The sequence below is a fragment of the Trachurus japonicus genome, chromosome 12 (genome assembly GCF_045865225.1).
Source record: "Trachurus japonicus isolate A0001 chromosome 12, Traja_1.0".
Lineage (NCBI taxonomy): Eukaryota > Metazoa > Chordata > Actinopteri > Carangiformes > Carangidae > Trachurus > Trachurus japonicus.
The window spans coordinates 22,651,743-22,676,869 of record NC_140918.1 but is presented as its reverse complement, the minus strand read 5'-3'; the positions used below and the strand labels follow the sequence as shown (position 1 = coordinate 22,676,869).

Below are 25,127 nucleotides of genomic sequence, written 5' to 3'. Positions count from 1 at the left end.
TTAAATAAAGCTCATTATAATTACAGTAAGTCTTGCTTTGCCAGTCGATTATATCACCACTTTGGTTCAGTTATACCAGGAGTGGATAATAATCTGAAGGAACCTACTTTTTAACCAAGATAAATAAGAGAAACCTGGCTAATCTTATCCTTCGAGAATGCAAAAGAGACAGGAGTAGCTGTTGTAGCACGTAGGCCTGGAACTGTCCCTTCTGCTGTAATAAAGATAACAGTTGATTGAGCAGCGGAGGCCTTGAGTGCTTGATCAAATGGTTGGTTGCAGTTTTCCCATCATTAACATGCTCGTATTCTGCTGCTGACAGCGGTGTTAGCTTTGTTGTTGTTGCAGATTATGGGGACTTGCAACATGCGATGTAGAGCAGAGGGGCATGGAGCCAAAACCTGCTGGAACCAATGGCAGAATTATCTAGAGTCAAACATCTGTTGAGTTTCGACTGACAATATACGAGGTTCTGGATATTGGGCGGTCATGTGGTCCACTGCTGATGTGATGGAGATAGTGTCCAGTTGGGGAGCTTAAATTGAAAACAGGCTTTTATTTTAGAAATAAATCTTGTTTCACTGGTAATGCCAGGGGAAGAAAATGAAATAGAATTAAATAGAATAAAAAAACCCTTGTGGTTATGTGGCTATGTTATATATGGATGCAGTCTCATTCAGCCTTGAGTCAGTGTACCATCAATACCTGTTATAAAGAACACTTACTGGATGTTGTTGACCAACCGCTACAACAGCTCTCTGGTAGAGTTGGTACATACAGTAATTGTATATAGCACTCGAACAGCTACATGCTCCTTTTAATGTAACACAGGGTTTCACAGAATAAAAAACTGCGAGTTCTTATCATATACTGTGGGCATAGAAGAATCTACAGAAAGATTGAAAATTGTATTTATATCCACTGATTTTTTTCATATCATGAAGAAAGTGTTGTATGAGACTGGCTTGTTTTTTCTTGAAGCCATGGAGTTCAATTCACTTTCAATTTCCTTTTTTTTTATTCCAGTGGAGGTTTATGAAATAAAATAAATAATGATAATATATAACTGACAGTAGCTTTTGATGGATTTATTCGTTATATTCAATTAAAATGCTTTGGTGACTGTGGAGTGAGCAGTTGGGTTAGTGATCTTTAGTGTTGTATTGAATAGTTTGTCTTTTTTGGACTTCTTGATACCTTATCACAACAATGTTGAATTTGCAGCATAGTGATGCACTTTAGGCTACACTGTGGCTACACAAAAACCCAAGAGAGCTGAATGTGTTTTACATTTTTCTGACAATGCTTATAGTATGTCCCCAAACTTTGACCTTATTTTTCGACAACATAATTATAAAGAAAATTGTCTTGTAATTTATCTTAAAGTTCCTTTGATTTAACAGCCTGAACTGACTCCTTTAGCAAAAACACAAAGCCAAATCATACTGCTAATATGACAACCTGATGTCTCCTATTAAATTCAGAAAATGCTAACTGTAGAGGCACGCCACAGAGAAATTTGAACATTTACATGACTTGTAATGCATAAACAGCATAATAATGACTGCTACTCTGGGGTGTCACATTCTGTGATTTCAAACAGCATTTCACAGCCACAAATGAGACAAATCATCACAGTAAGATGGCAGTGAAAACCCTCTTAACAGTTTTGTATATTTTTTTTGAAGACACTCAACGTGAACATAACGCTTTTGTCATTTATTTTTCATAACGCTTTTGTCATTTATTTTTTTGCAAGAACATGCGTTTTCCAGCTTCACTGCCATTAAAGTAAATTCATAAAAATAATTTTGAAAAAAAGAATAAGTGGTTAGTTTGTATTCTATGTTCAGGTGAAATACATGGCGCTGATTTTCGCAGAAAATTACAAATATTAATAACTGAGGTGACATTGCATTTGACACTTTGGAGGAAAACGTTTTCACACGGGGGAATTGCCATGGAAACTGTTGTCTTAATGCCCAGGACATGACCACACAATCAGACCACTTAGCAGGCAAGTCAAAGGAAGGTAGTTCTTGGCTCCCTCTCTTCCCTGTAATTCAGTTACCACTAGGCTGTCGTTTAGCGTGGGGAGACTGACAGGGCTTTAAAAGTGAGGAAGAAACTGCAATTACCCTGGGAGAAATGCAGTAAAAAGGCTCGAGCCATCAGACGGCTTTCATGTCTACACTAACACACAGGAAAGTGAAGGACCAGCTCCATGTTACACATCAGTGAGGCTGAAGAAAACGTCCTCGGTCTTTTGTTTCCCCCCTTTTTTTGTTGTTCTCAGTATAGCACTGCGTTGCATTTTGAGGCTTTTAGATGTGATAATACTTGCTGCATGTCATGTCATGAGCATCGGTGTGCTGCACATCAAACACAGCCACCATCTGCCATTTGATAAAGAGATGATGCACATACAGGGACATGTCTACCCGCAGGCATAAATATGACACTTCCTCTCCGGTTGATGGTACTTTTTTATAGCAGAATTGTCTCCGGAGGTTTGGTTTTTACAGGCCTGGACCTTAAGAACCTCTTACTGTTTATTTGTGTTTTACTTCAGTTTTTATTTCAATCATATCAGTGTAGTCCATTCTGGCAAGCTACCTCTGCTAGATTCAGCGTGATGTTAACGCTCATTGCCCAGTTGACATATGCTGCGCGCAAAAACACCTGTTCTCCTTAGCATGCAAAGATTTTACACATGGCCCATGTCTCTGATGTCTGATCAGGACAGAACACCCTTTAATTAGCTTGAAAACATTTGGGGGGTTTTCTGAGTTCAGTCATGATTACGGTAAAAACAGAAGCTTCTAGTGTGTAATTGAGAATGATGCATGATGGGACCAGGGATTCAAATCAAAATTATCATAAATTGACATATATAATGAATAACATTTTTTTCAACAGCGAAAAAACTAGATTACATTTAATTAAATAAAAAGTATAGTTCACACATTAGGCACATTAATGAATCACATGAAATGAGCCAAAAAATGTGTGAAAGTACACCTTGGAATATTTTATTTTTTATTTTCATTTTAAAGAGATAGAGACAGAGAGAGAGAGAAAGAAAAGTCAGCCAATCATGTACCCACTGAATTTTAACTAGCTATAAGCCAACTCAACACCTGCTACTGGGTTTAGCCAGCTGACACCCGTCTGAGCAACCAACATTGAATAATTTTGTTTGTTGTTCATCATGTAGGCAGAACATGAAACTGTCAGTCACATTTGCATGTATATACTGTAGCATTAAGAAGAGGGGCGGACAACTCAGCTCAATAAAACTCAACTCCCTCGACTCTAGCTTTATTATTCTCTATTTACATGGTACATAGCAGAACGAAACGTTGTTACATGCTGCCCAAGGGGGTGAGACAGGTAGCGGTGCAAAAATGTAAACAAGAAGGTGATAAACAAACGCATACGCATGGGCAGTGTAAATATAACATAAAACATTACACAATATGACAAAGTGCAAATGGATGACAGCAGCAGCAGTAACAGAGCAGTCCTGTGATGGGGAAGGTAAACAATTTTTATACGGCACATGCAGAGCCACTGTAGAAAGGGGGAGTTCAGGGCTCTGATAGCTGGTTGCAGAACCTATAGGCCATGCACGTATGGACTAATCTGTAAACCTGTGGAAGAAAATGTAAAGGAAAAAGTCAGCCTGTAGTGCTGCAACATGACTGTTAAAAAAAAAGAAGGATGAATTTATTATTTATTAATTTTCATTGGGAGAGATAATGAGCTGCTCTGTGCTCTGACAAGGACGTCCAAATGCACTCCACTGAAAGTTTGACAGGGTCTCAGTAGGATATCCAGGTATTAGTATTCTTCTACAGTGTAGTCATGTCTGTGGGACAGCTCTGGCTGTATTAATGAATCCATGAACATGAGAATTTCTCAGTGATGTTATTTCGAGGGAGGGGGGTAAGTTACTCCACCAAGGACAAGAGGAATCCTAAGGTCTTAAATACATACTTCCAAATTCCTGTCCCTCCTCACCACCCATGGTCCATTATGAACGCTGTTCACACAGATCTGCACTGCACAGGAGGGGCGTGATGTGATGTTTGATTTTAGTAGTCGCAGCAGAACAGGCCACAGTTGTTTTACATCTATCAGCTTTGCATTCTGTTAAAGTACATGACAGGATACAAACTCAGCTCGCCTGTGTGCGCTTAGCTCGGTTTGTCTACGTGTTTAGCTCTGGCTTCTGCCAATCAGCGTGGTGTAATTTTAAGCAAAGGGAAACTCTTCTAAGTCGAGGTCAGAGGAGGAGATGGAGAGCCAGAAAAAAAAAACATTCACAGCATATAGGCTATGCATATACAGTAAATGAGGATATATCTGTCATCTCAAAGTGGAAATGGTGCTGTGGATTCAGTTTGACTTAAATTTGCTAAGACAGCAAAAATCAGTCAGTTTGCGCTCTGGCAAGCAGACTGCCACTATCAGCCAGATGAACTCTGGGTGTTAAGTTTGGACTGACACTTGACTTGGCTGGGACCGCAGTGGTAAAGGATGCCTACAAGCAACAGCTCAACATCATTTCTTAGCACAATAAGATATTTGAGGACATCACAGCCACCAAAGTATGTTCACTTGAATGGCTGCTCTATGCGATGTTTGTTGTGTCTGCAGCCTGCCAGCTCATTAGTCAGCCAGTCAGCTGGAGGACAGAGCCTGTCAGGTTTTTGTCCCGACATTTCTTTGAGCTGCGAGAATTAAATCATGACAGCGATTTACCTCCATATCTACAATACTGTCAGCTCGGGTATTATAAGTGTGAGAAAATGTGTTGCTTTTATTATTTGTGATGGACGTTTGAGGTGAACTACAACCACAATAGTAAAGTTACACCTTTACTTGAAAGCAAATATTGTGATGAATTGCAAAATGAAAGATGTGAATCAACACCATCTTTAAAACTTTTTTTAGCCAAACTCAGAATTCTAAAAGTTATGACATTTAAGCTTGATTACACAAAACTGTTTCCAATCAATATTTTGTGTTCTGATAAAATCAAAATTTCCAGTCCCCAAACAGGAAGAAGGAAACCAAGTCCCTAATAAGGGAGGATGCAGAACAAACAAGAAATTGTAAAAACAATCCAAGTCAAAACACTGTAGGAGCAGATCTTGACAGCTACACTTCCGAGTTACTTACTTTTAGAATAATAACAATAATGCAGAGTTTCAAAAAGTCTGGAATAAAAGTTTGGTTCCTGTGAATTTCCACCAACAGTACAATGGAAATGATCTCAGAGTAATCTAGTCTTGCTATAAGTGACCGTGCAAGATCCCCAGTCTTTTCAAAACCTTAATGAGCCGTTGTCTTTTGATGTTAGGATGGGGGTCGGACTGCCATACAGTATGTATGGTTGGCATTACACTAAATGGGCTCCAGCCTCTCACAGCACGTCTCCTAACTGGAGCATTTGCACTGTAACAAGTTTGATTTTGTCAGAATACTGTAGCGAGACTGTATGGAATATGCCATAAGCAGCTCTGGGTCCTATGCCATGCTTTACATCCTTATTTCAACAATCAGAAAGTGAATCAGAAAACAATATGATAGACTACCGGTAGGTAGTGCGTGATTTGCACAAGGTTATGACATGAGAAGCTGTCTGATTCCTAAAATAAGTCAAGAATGAAGTTACGTTTCCATTTTTGACAAGTAAATTGAAGCACAGAGTAGATAGAGCCTGAAGTATTTCAAAGAAATACTAATCTGGATTGCTTTTCATCAGTTTCTCATTGAAATGAAACAGATAAGGGTGGGATGAGGATCACATTGGTAAAGCTTTGCACACAGAATTCTACTGTGGCTGTGAATGAGAGAAGAGGCCAGATGACAGAGAAAAGAACAGATGAGGGAAAGAGAAAACAAGTTTGAGAATGACTCAGGGAGTTGTTGGGAGACAGGGACATGCAGCCTGACAGTGCATGGAAACACACCACCGGTGGATTGGATACGCTGTTGGTCAAAGACTGAGCTTTGTCAGGTTTAAACCCGCACTTGTACCCTCCACGGTGGTAGTTTTATGGTTTGTAGGAGTAACTGTAATGTTAAAAAGTGAAGTTGAGACTCTTCCTACATTGGCGTGACATTTCTTTCTTTCTTTCTTTTTTCTTTTCTTTTTTTCATTTTTGAACGGAAGAAAGATGTGTATTGATTTGAAGGCAAATGTTGGTGTGACTCAGAGTGAGTCTGTCTGCCACTTTTGACTACAGTCATTCAAACAGATAAATCTATTGGATACATGGCATTGTGTGTAGATAATGAACTTGCTGTTGAATGTAATTATTCATTTGCACAAGTGTAGATAAAGTCACAAAAGTTGCTAAAAATAGCACAATTTGCTTTCATAATAGGGGCAACTAAAGTGCCATTGTGTGTGTGTGTGTGTATGTGTGTGTTTGTATTACATGTGTACGTACTGTATATGCAGGTCTGTGTTCATGGATGATACCATCTGTTTTTTTTGTAAATGTGTGTGTGTGGGAGGGAGAGGAAAAGTAGGTGTGTGAGGAGGGGTGGGGGGGTTGATGCGATAATTTCACAAAAGGCGATTTGAATATTGTTGCTCCATTACAATAGCAATCACCAAGAGCCACCTGATGAAATATTTATCAGGGATTTGAAGATTCAGGCTGTTTTAATTACCATTTGCTAAACAGGCATCTCACAAGGTTTACTCTGGTGCCATCGGTCCTGTCATTCAGCGTTCTGCTTGTTTGTGCTTACAGCAACATGTTTTCAGAGTGAGAGCAACATAGGAAAGTAACAAAGGAAACCTATTGTTTTTTTAAACTCATTAATTGTCGATCTGCTTCTATTAGCCTGTTTAAAGGGACATTGCGTAACTTCTGTTATCTATTCACGGAAATCGATTATTTCGTTCAAAAGTCTGTTTTTCATTCATCAGTAATCCCCCCCATCAACAAAGTGAAGTGTTCCTTTCAGCTCTGAATGAGCCGTTCATATCATTCATATCTCCATGGAGCGAGTAAGCTCGGTGCTGCTGCCATGTGGTGTCTCCATGTTTTTACCTTCAGTGGCAGCGTGACGGTAGGAAACCACGGAAACTCAGCGGAGACACCGGAGCTGTCGGCTCAGGTCGAGGTGGCGTCTGTGAAAAGTCACCGCGGTAACGCAGTGAGGAGGAATGGAGCGTTACACTGATGCCGCATTCACCTGCAGTCGGGCAGACGGCCGTCAGTAACAAACCAGATGTCATTTTAGTCACAGAAGTCCAGAGAAAGCCGGTAATACGTGGGTCAGGTAAACAATACGACATCGCCATGACAACATATTGTCACGTGTTTACCACTTGTTTACATAGAGACTTGTTTATGCCGTTACATGCAGCGGCTGTCGTCCGTCTGCCGTCTGCCCAATTTCACGTGAATGCAGCATGAAAAATATGATTGAGTTGCTTGCAATATACAACCACACCACTAGATGGGAGTAATTCCTACACAAAGTCCCTTTAAGAATTTAAGTTACCTCCGACGGAACCTTAGCATCGCCGTAGATATCCATCTTCTAAGATACACAGATATGTTCAGATATAAATCCATAAGTAATTTGTGCAGCAGATTGATATGTCCATCGTTATGTTTTGGTGTTCGGCAACAGCTAGTGGATGAGAGAGAGAGATGTGGTACTGTAGTATAAAGAGCGACAATGTCCTCATGATGAGATGATTGCAGTGGATTGATGGGTCAACAAAACACAGGAATATGACACAAGAGAAAGGGTGTGTGATTTAACCATGATTGGGTAAGCCGGCTGCTGCAGGGGCGCAATTTCCAAAGACAGTCTGATAGGTTGCATCATTGTGTTGGTTGGAGGGCTGGTAGAGAGAGAGGGTAGAAGCAGCAGCAGCAGAGTTGCAGGGTTCATTATGACCAACTTTTTCAAGGTAGAAAAGCAACAAGTGCTAAGAACTGACTGACAGCTGCACATCAAGTTGATCAAGTATAAATTATAAAATAAAAACCATGTGATTCTACTCTTACATCATGTTGGTGACAATATAATGAAGCAGACTGAAAAGCAACAGATGAATCCCAAAGACATATAGAAACACATCTCTATACCCAGGTGAATTCTTGGTCTTGGCCAGGGAATTTATCGTAATAAAGTAAATGAAGAGTGGTGAAAAAGGCACAGGGCTGCACTTCTTCTCAAACAATGGTAAGATGATCAAAGAGGTTATTTGCCACAAATTCTCTGAATGTGCGACGCCGACATTTCTCAGTATTTAGTTCTATTTGCGCCGGCTCTTATTGAAATTCAAACTTGCCTCAAAGGAACTGTCGGGTCAAGGTTTATCAGTGAAAAGGTTCTCTCTTGAGGGATTTGCTCTGCCGCAAGCGTATGCAAAACTGTCCCCTAAGGGACTGCCTGTAGCAACCTGGATTTTCCTGCGATTACTTAAGCCCTATGGCTAATTACCTTTTCAGATGAAAACATACGCCTCCTCATTAATTCAACACTCAACAATCTATCATAATTACTGCCAAATAAGTTGTTGTTATCGCTTTAATTCAAATTAGTGGCTGTGATTCTACCTTAAAAGAATTTCTCATGCATGACTGTGCACAGAGTAAAAGGGATTGGTAAGAACATATGAAATATAAATACTGGACAAAATACTATTAGGTTTTCAATGTGTGTGTTTTAAAAGAAGAGTACCAGCTCTTCACCAGATTACATCCTGTAATATGTAGACGAGGAAGATGCTTTTTAGTGATTTATGGCTTTAGATTTACAAATTGGACTGTTATTGCACCAACCAGGGAATGTGACAGCACCCAGCAGACTCTCTGCTCACGATTTGTCCACATCTCCATATAAATGAAAGACTGGCAGAGTCAGCATTTACCACCTATGGCCTAATCAGAAGCCAGTCATTTTACAAGTATACTATAGTACCTTAGGCTATTCAGCATCAGACATGGGGACAGTGGTGCAAGCTGCTGCCTCATTGCTACAGTACATGCCTTTGCATAAATGGAAGTGTCCAGAGTGAGTTTTGCCAAGAACTAATTAAAACAAGCTGCTATTTGACACATCCCATCCCATTCAGAGACACAACGTGCTGCTATAAAAGAGCTGTATCTGTATTTTTAAAAAGTTCAGGGCAAAAAATAAATAAAAAAAAGTTCCTGACCTTATTCCAACTTTTAGAACAGTCATACAAGGGTGAAAAATATGAGGAGAGCCAACAGAGAGGGGAGAAAATGATTAGCCATGAAGGCCACATGCTGCTTTGAGATGCTTTGCGTTGTTTGTTTGCATCAGTGAATATCCAGCTTTGTTAAAAGGCCATCTGTGTCCAAATGCTGTTGAGGCGGCACATGGTGCGGCAGGATGCGAAGTAGATAGGGACAAGGTCTGCATATCAGTTCTGGCTGCTACCCAGCTCCCTTTGACATGTCTTATTAGTCAGGTCTTTAAAAGCCTCGGCCTGCCTTCCCAGGCACACTCCTCCCCAATATCCCTGATTAAAGTGCGACTGACGCTCCCAGTGTAGAGCCAAGTTGGCCACACAGCGTTTATGTTGGGTCATGCTCATTACTCAGACACACTGCCAGTGCAGCCACGATGGGAGGCAGCATATAATGCAAGACAACGTTGGCCAAGAGATTTGGGAACTTTGAATTCATTATTGGACAGCAGGAATGAAACTACAAATTGTTCTCCTTTGACACAACCCGTCATTCCACCCTCTTAATATGCACTTGGGTACTCGGCAACGGGTGCAGGAGATTTACCGTATAAACGGAGTTGGATGCAGCTGAAATTTGTTTGTTAAGGACGAAAAACCATCAGCGTGCCCTGGCTTCCTGGATTTGCATGAAACATAAAAATCAAAGGCAGCAGTTTTAGCAGCATAAGGAATCCCTAAAGTGTGGTTTTGTGATGAAAAAAATCAAAAACAGCAACTTATTATTTAATCTCTTCTTCTGGTAAGAGACATGATGGTATTGGACAGATATTGTTGCTATTAGTTGAAGCAGATGAAGTATTTCATATCCCTAATGAGTGTCTGCAGGTTTTCCGTTCCAGACTACATCAACTTCTACTTAAAAGCCTGAGAAGCAAAACCCACAGGGAAAACTTTTGGGAGTCACTTATTGCTTCTCATTAAGCTGATATTATAAGCTGTGATTATTCAGTACTAATTCAGATGATTGTATCAACAATTTCATCAGCTCTTAAAAGCTCTTTGGAGAGCTTTAGAGAAGAAATGGCAAAATTAAACATTTTCTGGTTTGTGAGAAATAACAGTTCAACTACAGAGATAAATAATATGTAATTTAAAATAAACAAATAGACCTATTTGTCTTTAAAATTTCACAAAATGCATCACATAAAGGTGTAATATGGCCAGTAATATGAACTTTTATATTGTCACAACATTGTGTACTTGTTTGACAGCCCAGCCTGATTGTGCACTAAAAGATTATATCAATTGCAAAAATGTTTGACCTCCATGTGGTTACAAGGATTGGTTGCAGACATCTTCGACATTTTTAATTGGCCAACGAGTTGGGAATGACTGGGGATTGCTGACACAGCATAAACGATTAATAGAAAAAGTAATTGATAATGATGATAATCATTAGTTGTAACCTTAATTTGCTCTAACCGGAGCGAGGCCACACTGTATCCTGCAAGCTTTCTGTCTCATTTTCATTGTTCCACCTACACTTTGCCCTCACCTTCATTAGTTGTGGTGATTGTGCCTCGTGTGTGTGCGTGTGTGTGTGTGAAAGCAAACCAGGCTGAGGAACGTGTTGAGCATTGAGTAACATTTCACGGCCCATTTGCTGTGGTCTGCAGAAGCTCCTATACTGTACGTACCGTGGAGTGGGAGGAGGTTGTGATGAGCCAACGCTGGGTACTCAGCGGTGCGTGAAGGGGGGGGCCTGCGTCCTCCTCTCTCCTCTTTCTTTTCTCCCTCACTTTTTTCCTACCTTTAAAAACAGCCATTCTATATGTCGTTGTTAGTGTGTCCATCTGTGTGTGTGTGTGTGTGTGCGTGTGTGTGTGTGTGTGTTGTGTCGGAGACCTGTAATCAAGAGTCACTGCACATAAAGGGACCTCCAGTCATTAAGGAATTAGTGGGAGGCTAACGGCTTGTTTAGAGAATCAATTAGTTTAAAATGTGGACATGTGGACTCATTTTCACACACAGCTCTACGCGGGAATGTCAAGGTTGTACATTCTGCCTCTGAAGTTAACTGACCCTTTATGGCTAGCACAGTCCTGGGAGGCCTCTTTAATCCCAGCCAATGGAAACTGGGCTTAAAAAGACAGTGAAATGGCAGTTAGAGAATCTTTAGCTTCCATAATGGGACACATTTCTGGGTGATGTTCAGTACGAGTGAAGGGTGTGATTTTCGGACAGATATGATCAAAAGTGTCCAGGGATTTGACTTGAAGTGGGTGTTATTTAGTGTTCACACAGAGCCCCTGGAGAACCAGAGTAATTCTGTCTGTTCAGTACTACCAGACTGTCTATGTCTGACCCATCACCTCCTTCTGCTGCAGGAATATCTCCATATATTCTCCATATGATGAGTGGGGTTAGCTGATATGTATGTAAATGAAATCCAGCATGAGGCAAGTCTCTTTTTTTGGTTTTACACTGCATTTAAACTCAAAACAATATTTAAAAGACAAAGTTGTTATGGGGAAAGGATCATTTCTCAGTATCAAACTTCCTCCATGCAGCCTTCGATTATGTTAATTACCACAGATGTTAGCACGCAGCCAGATGTGCACTGCTACGCGTGCGCACGTAAGTCTATCACGCTGCCACACAACAAGACACACACTTACTTACCCGTGCAGCTGGGAAGGCTTCCTCTCGGGATGTGCTGTCTGAAAACAAACTGATGGTGTTTAGCTTCACACCCCCTCAGACATGTCCACGCACGCTGCACTGCTGAAAACCTGACTGGTGGGCTTCGTGTCATTGATGCCACCTAGCAACATCTGTGCTGACTATCCCCGCACTCTAGAGCTGCACACATCTGAAAGGCAACACTCACCCACATGGGGACTCACAGTCACAGGCACACACACACGCGCAGGCACACATGCGAACGCCCACATGTACACATGGTCTTTGAGGGCGTTTGTGCTCGCAGAGTCACAGTTTGCAGGGGACACGTGCTGCTGTTGCTTCAGTTAATGAGGGTTTTGGTGTTAATTTGTCAGTTTATGATTTCACAAGTTCACATGGTTCAAATATAAATACACAACATAACAAAACCTCTGACAACCAAGAGATGACTGGCCCCCTGTGGACCTTTTAATGAACGGGGATATTATGTACATGTATGATACCACACTTCACATATTTATAGGCTATCAACACTGTTAGAAGCTGTTAGCTGTTTAGAAGTCTAGTCTACTGGAGAGATCTTGCTGAGTCTAGCCCGCGGACATGTGTACTTAATGTTGAACCCCTTTGTTTTCTATCTTCTATTGTCACTTCATTTTGTGTCTCTTATCTCCACTGACTATAGTCGTCTTTATGTCCTATTTTCATAAGGACTCGCTTTGTCTACTAACAATTACGCCTAAGTGCCTGTTATGCTACCACAGCTGCCACCACAAGTGCTGCTGCTACTGTTACTGACTCTACCATCATCATCACCATCACCACTACTACTTCGGTTTTGAACCACAAGAGGATATATGCTTGATCTTCTCTGCTATATTCTAGTGTGGTTTAGTTTTTTTTACTGGAGCTGTGATCATAACACTGGTGAGAAAAAGCCAATTAGCTTCTCTTATGTCACCACCTGTTCAACAAGCTCCTAACACGTGAAGCCTCATTTCCGCTGCTCTTTGTTTTACACAAGTGCAGCACACTATTGTTAAGATAATGAACCGAAAAAGCTTAAAGGAAAAAAAATTGTTTACTGTAGCTTAATTTACTGCTAGCGTGTATATACTCACAGCTACAGGCTGAGATCAGCAGCATCACAGCAGCAGAGGTGAGACGTCTTCATAACACACAGTGTTTTAATGTCAGAAATATTTAATTGACTGACATTTTACATAATTTGTTACATTGGATGTTATTCAGTTTGTATACAGTACAGTTGCAATTTGCTGTAAAATGTTTTTGCTGTCATTCCAGAAACTAGCTCTAATTATTTTAATTATATTGAAAGTTTTATTATTCTTAATTATAATCATTATAATGCACTGCCCACAATGTGCATTTGTTTTTTAACTCTTCTCATGAAATGATTGTGACCTTGTGATTTATTCTTGATAAATAACGTGTGTATCTTCTCAAAACTTAGTTGATCAACAATCTTTTCCAAACATATCACTGTGAAAATTAAACCACAATTAACCTTTATAATAGGAATAAAAAAAAGTGTAATATATCTGAAAACAGAATTATTTCAACTTTATGGGGAACAGTGTATATTATATATTATAATAACCTAAATAAATGTCACTAAAGTTGGTTAAGCTGTACTGCATTGATGAGGTGCAGTATAATGAGCATACCACAACGTGACCCTTCTGCACCCCTGCATTCACACTCAGCATGTGAACATTTGACCTCTCAGACTGAGCCTGGATGCAGGGCTCATGTTGGTCTTCTGGGTTGTGACTGTGAATTACACTAACAGTGTGGTAGAGGAGGACATAGGAATTATGCACATCTCAGTGTTTGTTTGGATGGGGATCCAGGTGATCTTGACTTTTGGGGGGTGGCTGAGAGTGTTGGCTGCTTTGTTGTGACATCACAAAGTTACAGAATTCCTGACAGCTTGTTTTGTGAAATACATGAGGCCTTTAATAACAATATGCAAACTAACTCCTTTCAGACCAGATAGCAAATTTACACAGATTAATTAATACAAAAATGTCTTAGAGTGATTTGTTTTGTAAACACTGATCATTCATTAAGAACATGCAAGCAAATGTGAAGCCGAGCTAATGATGGCAAGGGGAATGATGTTGTAGTGGGTGGAAAAAGTATGAAAAACACAAAACCCAGAGTTAAGATTTATTCTACATGGCAGTTAATACTTTGTACAACAACAACTGTGCTGTGGGATGTGGCTATACTGGAACAATTTCAGCAGCATTAACACTGAAGCTTTACATCAAATATGCATTGCAGCCTGCTTTAAATATAGATGGGTAAAATGAATTATGGTAATATATCACCAGACTCCTACAAAGAGCACTAGAGGGATGAGAACTAGACAAAGAATAGAGTAATTAAACTGTTTTTTCTAGTAACCCAGTTATGGCTCCTTTCAATGACTCCCTCAAAATGATTAGTGGTCCTACAAATTGTTTTATATTGATAATGTATTGGAAATATACACTCCTACAGACCGGAAACAGTGTGATACAACAACAACAGCCTATTTACATACACATGCTGTATATAGGTTGTGTTTTATTATGTGATGTTCACAGGGGGAAGACAAAAAAGATAACAATGACTAACCATTCCCAACATAATTCATTGGTTTACAAATATAAAACAAACCTCAACATTAATGAAAGCATAAAAAGCCAAAGCAACATGTTTTTGAGGGGGTCTGTTCATTGCACCTCCTCTTCACTTTGTTATGCTTCTGTGTGCCACAATACATTGACTTGAGAGGATCAAAGAGTTTGGCTGAGAAAACGGCAGACTTGTGAACTGTAATGCTCCTAAAGCCCAGGGAGGCATTAGCATTGTCTGCCTGTGGCACTGTTACTGCCTCCTTAGCTGCTCATAAAAGCATGAATGCAAAAAGAAACACAACTTCTAAGGGCCACTGGAATACTGTTAAAAAATAATTTATGGTATTTGGGGCTTTTTTTAAGAGTTACTCATGACTCTTCTAACAAATTAGAGCTGTTGAAAGGAATAAATGTCGAACGTGATACGCAGTCAGCAGTTCTCCGATTGGGTTTAGGCGGAGAGACCTTTTTGCTCACATAGATGTTTGTCACTATAGGTACTGTATAATAAATGCATTTGAAATTTACACTAACATTATAATCACATTATGTAAAAATGACCATAATGGGGTAATGCAATGGCCGAGTAGTTACTAGGCCACACACCATATGGGTATAATGAGGTTCCCAGTTTGACTTTACAGTCTCTATCCCATTCTCTCTCATCTTTCTGGTTACCCTGTAAGAAAAAAAAGCATGACGAATTACTTAATAACCATGAACACAAAAGAGGTCAAAGTCCCATGAAAGCCAGTTTAAGAAAAAGATTTAACTGATGCTGTGTTTATCTCCTTGGGCCTGTTGGGTCAGAGCTCTGTGGCCTAAGGTCAAACTACAGTGTGTTCAGGCATACAGCGATAAACATCCAGGAAGAGGCACGGTGCCAGTCATTGTCAGTGGAAGCACATGCCAGTAGTGGTGGCAAAGATCCAAAGAAGCAAACAAATCCATCCAACAGTGCAAGTGCAGTGTGTGGAGTTGAGTGAGTGCGTGTGTGTTTGTTTTTCTTCCCTTAATGCAAATGTACTCTGACAGGTAGGAGCTGCAGTATACGGCGTACAACACAGGGTGCAGCTGCAGCAATGAAGGCTAACACACACACTTGTGATACACATGAACTGCAACAAAATCACTTTGTCTATGAAACTTGTTAAAGTCCCCCTCCTGTGACCCTTTTTGGTTATTTTAAAACATTCTCTGTGGTCTTTAAATTGTGATTATGAAGTTTTTAGCCAAAATCACAAAACCTGTGCCATTGGGCTCTCCTTCTGCACAGCACCAGCAGCTCATTAGCAAGCGGTTGTGACACGTCAACCCCAGTCTCCCTGAAACGGTCTGCCATTGGTTCACAGCAATTTGAAGTGCATTTGAAATGCAATTTTGCACTTCCTTTTCTGATGGTATGTCCTCTAATGCCCTCTACACACTGTGTGATTTTAGCAGTCTTATAAGACTTTTGCATGACACACTATGCGACGTGGAATTTACAATCTTTGCTACGACGTCAAGTTTGACGTGTGCAGACTGTACGATGATCGCCCCCCCTTCATCCCTCTCTCCTTCTTCACACACAGACACAAGTCACCGGCACCAGTGGAGCAGTAGGCTACCGCCAGTTGTCCGTTATTTAAAAATGAAATCACGGCCTGTATTGGCAGAGAACATCACAGTGGTACCGTCACGTAATGAGAGCACATCTAAACGAGGACGAAGTCACCTCTCCCGGCGTAAACACGTCAATATTCTCCGGTAGGCGACCGCTTCTCATCATAGTCCGCACATGGGTTTTTTTGTTTTTTTTGGACAGAGTTTCACACACAACTTTTCTGATGGCTGTATGAGTCTGTCCATGTTCCTCCTCTTTCTGCGACAGTAAAAAGGAATACCTCTCCAGTCATGACAAGATAAACTATTCGTTTTTTAATTTAATGACTATTTACTCGAAAATCAGTGCTCGTCCCTGTCACCTGCGCCACTGATAGACGTCCATCAGCTGATTAGTAGACGTAGGTCGTAGCAGTTTTCTGACACTGTCAGAATTTAATCGCAGGTCGTCTTTGGTCGCAAGACGCTGACAACGGCCGTCGTAGAGCCTGTCACACTGTGCGATGTAAGACGGCCGATTTAGAGCTACGACCAAAGATTTCGCCACGATTCTCCTACGATCGGCCGTCTTTCGTCTGCGACGGCCAAAATCGCACAGTGTGTACAGGGCATAACACAAGAAAAATGCCACAGGAACATGTGAAAAGCACAAAAAACACTTTTTTCATGGGAGGGGGTCTTTAATCCTGTGGAGTTGTCCCTAATGTTGAGGTATACTGCCACTTTGGCCATTGTGCCACAGCTCAGATTATTTCCAAAGCTGAGTCTCAACTTTTTTTTTTTTATTGTTATCTTCTAAGTCACCCTCAAACAACTCAAAATGTTTGCAGTGATGGACCAAGAGAATGGAAGAGGCTTCATGCACCCTGCTCCCTTCTTGATCTCCAGGTTCTTACATGTCTTCTTCTCAGAGGGAGGATAATTGCTGGTGCCTTCTTCTATCTTAAACTGAAATACATAATTCATAACTGTCAGGCTCCTTGTTTTGACTTTCAAATGTCCTGGTGCTTTGCTGCTACCTGGCGCATAGCGACGTGACCCTATGCTAGACTTTGCCTCTCCACTGTACTCTGTGCTCCACCGTGCGGTCAGCGCAGCTCCTACCTCTTATCAGCTGCAATCTGGTAGATACAGTATGATGGTGGTTAAGTTGCAAACTAAGGATACTGTATTATTCCATATGAAACACACCAACTGGTGGCAAATGACCCAATTAATCAAGAACTGGTAAAATACTACTTTATATCTGCTAATTGTGCCTAATTGACTGCAATTCAGATGGATATGTAAATGGTGTATTTAGTGCCCAACAAATACATATAACCTACAGGATTAGTGCCTGAGAGAACCTGTGGCTGTGTCTTCTTATGCCTGACTGGAGGAAGCATCTTCCCTGCTTTATGATCTCAGGTTGCACTCACAGGGGCAAAGATGTAAATAGTGTGAAGATGTCAAAACCAGGATTGTACAATATGAATTTTTCAGGTCAGCTGAGATGCTTTGCTGTACCACTTATTGTATCAACACAAACACAGCATAGTTTATTTTCTATATAATTATAGAAAATTATTAATTTTCAAAAACTCTGCCTTAAAATGTGCTGCCATATTGTGACTTTGTGATGTCACAATATGGCAGTCACTGCCAACCAATCTTGTAGTATTTGCTTTCCTGAATTGTATTATATATTTTTTGCAATCACTCAAAAAACAGTTAGCCAATCAGAAGAGAGTTTCAGAGATTTGCCTGAGAGAGAACCAGATTGAAATGATTTTTGGTTCTGAAAAAAATATTAAGCATGATCCCTTTAAAACTAAGCAGTGACAAGTATTGATCTGTTAAAAAAACAGATTTCCTCATGTGAAATGCTGAAGTTTGAACATGCACTTCTCTTTAATACAACAGCCAAAATGCTTCTGTAACTCAGGGTACTCCAAGCCCCAAACTACAAGGCATGGAGAAAAATCCATTGCATCAAAAAAGCCTGGATTAGTATCTAAATGATTAGTAATGGAAATAGAGAACTTGCCCTGTGCTGCTTTAATTTTGTGAAAAAGAGGAGAAACAATGTTTGCACAGTGTTTGACCTGACAGATAAGCCCCAAAAACCTAACATCACTCATTTCCAATCCCAACCACGTACTTTTAGAACATTTGGAAAGTAAATTGAAGTGTCTGTTTTGTATTTTTGTTCTTCTGATCAGATGTTATCCATTACATATTTGGCTGTCTCCACTGTCGACAGCCTATTCAGTGTGAAGGAATTAATAATTTTCTAATGCCGAGAGGCACAAAGAGAGGCTGATAGCATCCCTAATGAGCGAGCTGTACCTTGCAACTACACGGATGGCGGCTGAATATCAATAACGCCTTTTGTTCAGAGAGCATTTTGGGTGTATGATTTTATTCAACAAGCCCAGTGAGGCCGTGGCACATGCATCTTTCAACAGCACATGCTTTCTCTCCAGACCTGTATTGAATAGCAAAAAGTAAAGGCTCAACCTCCCTTTCTATATACTGGCTTTTTTTTTCGTTTGCTTTCCTCATTCTCCCTCCTTTACAATCACATCCATGCACAAACATGTGCACACATACACACACGTGGGCTCAGCACAAGGCCAGATTTATGCCCTGACAATCTGATAGAATCCACTGAAACGGTAAGGAGTTAATGTCGGTTAATTCATTGGCTGGACCTGGGCAGGGAGCAGGGAGCAGTGAGCAGAGCTGAGGTGGACTGAGGGTGTGTGATGGGAGATGAGGCGGCGGCTACGGCGGCGGCAGTGGTGGCAGGGTTGGTGAGGGGTTTAGTATCTAAATGAGGGGAGTAATCCACTGAGTGCCTATAATGTAATGAGTCAGTCTCACTTAATGGAGTCTATTTGAAGAAGAAGGAGCTATAGGAAGGAAGGAAGGAAGGTGGCAGTCGTGGAACATGTGATGGTGGACGTAAAGGTGGTTTTGTGAGATGAGCACACTCTCAGCAGCTGTTTGATTTGTGTTACTGAATTGTGCTGCAGAAAGTGTGTTATTGTAAAGCTAGGGGTTACAAATAACACACTTTTTTAAGCTGAAACAGAAATGGTATTAACACTCTCAGAGTGGCATTATCTTAGCCCTGTGGTACAGGCTAATTCCTGAACTGCCAAGCTGCGTTAGAGCAGACGATTTCCATTTGACTTTGAAATCTGCGCATGGTCACACACAGACACGCACACATAAACACACACTATCTCCTACCCTCCCAGCCAAGAATATATCTGCATTTCATTGGAACAGTCAAGAAACACCCGTCCTAAATTCTCTTACGCTCCCTCAAATATAATTTCTCTTATCAGAGTTACTCTATACGATAAGTTAAATAAATGTACAAGGATTGCTCAAGACTGACGGCTCAATTATTCTAAAAATCCTCTTTGTTGACTTGTCTTCTGCTGCTTTGCTTCTCTGGGACATCATTTAGAGTTTATTTGGGATCACTAATAGAATATTATTTGTTTTCCTGTTTGCACCTGTTTCCTTTCCCTTCCACTTAAAAGAGTCAAATAACAATTTTCTTACTCGTGGTATGTAACCATGCAGCTAATTTTCGGTTTGATGTGCCAAGGTTCTCAGCACCTGCCGCCAACTCTTCGCTCTGGGACTGTTTCTTCAATGGAAACTTGTCTGTTGTCCAAGGAAGCAAGACCATTGTTTATGCGAGGGTGTGTTGCATTTGAGCTCTTCGGATGTTCATGTTCTGATGCTTTGGAGGAGCCTGGATGAAACCCAGTTCATCTTCATAGCAACAATATCGGACCATCATACAGTATCTTCAAATCTTGGCACTTACATCCCAAACATTCTGCATGATTAGATACCGACGAGAATAAAGTAGAAAGGCATGTCTCATCGTAGACTGATCTTTTAAGAAGTGGCTCTTTCCTTTAAACAACATTTTCTTTTTTTAGATTAAATTACTGATTAAAATCTTCCCCTCAAGATCGAGTTAAGGTTGAAGAAAAAAATGTTAGTGGTGTGCAAGAGAGAGACAGTTGCAGTTGTGACACTTCTCTGCTTCCAACGCCTCCTCAGGAGTCAGTGGTTTGTATTATGCATGCGTCTTCCGTGCTGGTGTCATATCTGTAGCTCCTGCTGTTGTCGTGTGGCTCCTTGTTGCCTTGTGTGTACAGATTTGATGATCTGTCGCTCTGCCAGGCTGCGGTGTTTAATCCAGGTCAGCTGCCATCTTACCCTGCTGTTTTCACGGCCTGTTAGAAATCGCTTAATTGGCCTCTTTTTTTTTTTACAGGGCCAATAAGTGTGTGTGTGTGTTTAAAGTTAGAGGATAGACAGTGTGTCACTAGAGTCTCATCTGTTTGTTTGGCACCATGTTATGGTTATGGGGAGGGAGCACAAGACCAGACACATGGCCAGATGTGACGAGCGCTCCTGGCTGTGACACAAGTGACGTGGCACTGAACAGACTACAGACCTACTCGCTCCAACCCTTGTACCATACATTTATCAGAAAAATGTCCTTTTGACCATCACAATGAGCTTTATAATGGGAAAAGTCACGGGCAGGAAGGACACTATGACACCTGCTGCACAAAATGCTGTGCACATCTGTAAAGAAATCTCATAGATGCCTCGTAGCAGACACATTTTACTGGATCTTTTGCAGCAAATGGGTTTGGGTGTAGTAGGAGGCTCAGGTGGTCTCCATGTGAGGATGATTACAGAGGGCCAGTACTGAGCTGCCAAACTAACTGTGTCACACAGGCACAATGAAATGTTGTGTAACAAATTTGCTGCACTGGAAAAGCTAAACATTGTTAAAATATTTATTGGAAAGGGAAACAGCTGTGGCTGCTGTTGCTGTAGTTTATCTGGGGCTTGTTAGTTTTAGTTTTAGTTTTTTTTTTTTTTTAAGTACAGTAATTAATCATTCATTCTTCAAAAAAAATTGTTCACCAAGATCACAAAAATAAAAATAAAAAACTCACCCTACACTGCAAGTGAAATTGCTCTCACCTTCAATGGTTTGGGGTGAAAGGAAGCTAAGCTCAGCTGGAGGCCATACAACCAAAACTATCTTCATGGCCTGATAACAGAAAGTTCAAGTGAGGGGAAAATATGATTTTCTCTTTTTTTTTGGCTATTGGCTCAAACATATTTGTTCTGTGGGCAAATATGTTTTTTTTTTTTTTTAGACAGCCCTCTACAGCACAAACATTAAGCCTTTTGTAGATAAACTCTTGACTTAATACTTAACTCGTTCAACTTGTGCATGCCAGACACTGATGAGCAGTTTTCACAGCATTACTCACTCTAAGATCCTCTAGAAGGAAAAAGCAACATTTGGATTTTGAGCCATCTTTTAAATCAGTTTACTGAGAATCTGCTTGTCTAATGCTTTTTTTTTCTCTGTGTCCCCTTTTGTTCCCTCTTCTTCTTCCCTCCCTTGCTTCTTTCTCATATCTGCTTCTCTCCTTCTCCTTCTCACCTTCTTAATTCCTTCTCTTTCCTCTCTGTTCTCTGTCTTTCTAAACAGGTCCCCCACCAGATGGGTGCGCTGACCTTCTACCGCTACGAGCAGCCTATCGTAGACTACTGCCAGGCCCATCAGCCCCTGCGGCTCAACATGGGCTACGAGGGCCCCCCACAGGGCCTGGAGGGCCTGGAGGACCTGGGACCGTGTGAGAGGGGCACTATACAGACAGTGGCGCTGCCCGCCGTGCCCTCTGCCAGCATAGGCGCTCCTATGCCCGGGCCCCGCTCCCCACCGCCCCCCCTCAGACAACCACCTGAAGGCCCCGGCGGCGGTCCTTACCCCACCGCCGAGCGCACCGGCACACTCAAATTTGGACGTTAGCGATCGAGCCACGCCTGGTTGTTAGAAGTGGGGCCGGGGGGGGCCTTTGATTCACCGTGACTTTGAAATGAAGGGGCAGGCGAGCTGGTTATTCAGTGGGGCCTTTGTTTTCAAAACAGAACTAGAGGAAAAACATTTTTCAGATTCTGCCTGGAGGAATTTCGTCATCAGAAACACAATTCTCACCAATATACAATAGAGGTTGAGACATAATCGCTGATTTGTATTTTGTTATGTTTTTTTTTGTTTTTTTTCCAAAGAACCTTAATTAAAACATATCACTACTCACTCATGAGTGGTAATCCAGCATATAACAAAATCGATATATATATATAATTGTTTCCAAATCTGGTCTTTACCACATCCCAAGCCCTCTTTGCAGCCCACTTGCGCTTTGTCAGGAGAGAAAGGGAAAAGTGCAATAAACAGGAGTTCTGAATCAGACAAAGTTACAGGTTGTAGACTTCATGTGAAGAGCAGGAGGCATCCAACTGTGATCACTATTCCATTTTCTGGTCAGTAGTCGTTAACAAAGGCAAATCAATATCATTATTCCTTAAAGAGAAGTCATTTTCTCAAGACAAGTGACGAGAGAGTTTCTGTGTCTTTTGTGTTGCTCTCTTTTGTGTCTTTGGATGTTGGGTTTTCACGCTTCAAGTCCATCAATGTGCATGTCAAACCAAAGAGTTTTACTTGTATTTTCCTTTAATGCACATACGCAACCTTAGCCGAGGGCATTCTTAAAATGCCCGTCGTTCTACTAAAACTTTGCCTCTGCTGAATCACGTCCACAATTACAAACAAATCTCCAGGTAGTCTGAACTCGTCTCCACAGATTAATAAAGCATCACACACCAGTGAGGTAGTGAAACTCAAATTTGAATGTTTTTTTTTTTCATTTTTTTTTTTTCATTTTTGCTTAATCATAGTGACGTATCGTACCCAGTCCTCCCAACTTCATTTGAATTATTATTCCTGACTTTGGAGACGCTACGAACCACAGAAACACGTTAAAGGAGATATTATGGCATGTTCCATAAAAGTCTTAAACCCACAGTACTGTACATGGGCCCTTTCCACATCAGAATGGCAGGTCTTTGTATATGATAGTATCCCAGCTGAATGACTCACTATGCTTTAATGAGGTAATCATGGGGATTTTTGAATCTGAATGCAACTTATTGTACATATTCTTGAAAAAAAAGAAAGAAAGAAAGGTCCACTTTACTGAAGATCAAACCACTCTCACTGCCCCAAACAGTCATTGGAAACATTGTTGAGTCAATGTTTGACTTTCATCACACTGGACAGTTTGGAGAGCACCATGTTGCAAGGGGTTGGCAAAGCTCCGGCCGTGTCCTCCCAACGTCTCCCCTCCACCACAGAGAACAACAGTGCCTAGTGGGAGCATGTTGAACCAGCACGTTGACTTCTCTTTGACCTGCGTATGAACCCGTGGACTGCACTGGGAATATTGCCTGACATCTCCCTTTTTTTTTCAAGAAAGGGTTCCTGCGGTGCTGGACTTTATTGCACTCGGTTACCCTTTGGCCACAGTGTCGAGCACTTCTACTTATTGACTTATGGAGCTGATGAAGACTTCAGATACGGGCCGTGATAGCCTGTCAAATATCATCTCCGGCTTAATCCAAGCAGTGCTCTGGGGTCGTTTTCTACATGTCAGTGGACATAACTCCCGGGAATTGTGGAGAACTGTGCTCGGTCCTCCCACAATGCAACTGATTGATCCACAGATGAAAACTGCGTAGGGGCCAAATTTCCCCACAAAACGTGGGTGTATCCTCAAGATAAAAGAAAAATATAGTTTTTTTTTTGGTTTTTTTTGTTTGTTCTATTATTTTGTCTTTTTGGCTTGGAACAAAAAGAGACAGTTTTTGAAGTGTTCACAGATGATGTCAAGAAATTCTATAAGACTAATCAAAGGACAAAATTGAATAGAACTTATTTATCGTGTAAATAGTGAATCTTTAATGATGAAAAAAAAAGTATGAACTTCACTTCTTCTGAAACACAAACTGCTTGTGACCAGAAGAGGAGCCTTATTCACTTTCCAGTGGGAATCTGTTGACTCGGTGAAGAGGTTCCTACTGCGACGCTCCAGTTGTTTCGATGATAAATATTTTTCTATCTGCTCCCGTCACTATTCTGCCATTCCACCATTAAACAGAAATTATATTAACTGAAGTTATTTCTCAAACTCCAGTCATATTACTGAGTCACACAAAGAAGGGAAGATCGGGAGGCCTGTTATTGTGATGGATTTGGAAAACGTCAAACCTCATTAAAGATCCATTTTTTTGTTCTGACTTCCCACATGTTTAAGAGCTCGTCATGCAGGGGGGCGGGCGGGGGGGGGGGGGGGGGGGGGGCGGCATATGATGTGTTGTTGATTCACTTCTCTTGTTTAACAAGTTCAACTCTCTCTGCCATTTTAAGGTCCGCTCGGGGAGAAGAAGTGTGCTATTCTTTATACCAAGAGTTTAACTTGTGAAGGATGTTGACTTTTTTGATGTGCCATTATTTTGTTAAATGTTTTACCGAACACCAGCCCCCAAAATAACAAGCAACCCCCAAAAAGTCTTAATGGTTCCAAGACTAAGAAGGGTTCGGTCCCCTTCATGTACAGGACATTGCATAAAAAGCAGTTGATTCGCTCAGTATGGTTGCTTAATAGTGCTGGTGGAGTTTACTTTGTAATAGCAGCTGTGCCAATGTCTTTATAATGGGAGCTCTCTCAATTCTATCCATGTATTGTCTTGCCTTGCTCTATATCACCCCTGCTAACTCCTTGGCCTGAATTTCATGTCTGCCTCTTGGTGACTCGGGTGAACCTGTTTAATGATATTCTATTTCTGTCCGCATGCTGATATTTTGGGAAACTACACCCAGTTAGGGAGGAGCTCTGAACCAGAGACAAACAGTGTGGTGCCCCTGAAACCAGACGCACGTGTCATGGACGACTTCACTATTTTCAAAGCAATGTGTTTGCTCAGCCACACCTGCCCCCCCCCCCCATCTCACCTGAACCAGAATTCCCATGGCTGTCGAGCCGAGAAAGAGGCTCGTGCCGGGCTCTCAATCCAGGGACAGACTTTCCCTTTAATAG

The 25,127-nt window shown here is 41.1% G+C and overlaps 1 protein-coding gene across 1 annotated transcript in view; it reads left to right on the top strand.

Moving 5' to 3' along the window:
- LOC146977550 (leucine-rich repeat transmembrane neuronal protein 4) overlaps positions 1–24,054 on the top strand; it is a 106,743-nt gene extending 82,689 nt beyond the window's left edge. Inside the window, exon 3 of the mRNA XM_085793867.1 lies at positions 21,680–24,054. Coding sequence (XP_085649993.1) covers positions 21,680–22,000 — 321 coding nt within the window. The 3' untranslated portion in view covers positions 22,001–24,054. The remainder of the gene's footprint in view (positions 1–21,679) is intronic.
- The last annotated feature ends 1,073 nt before the right edge of the window (positions 24,055–25,127 follow it).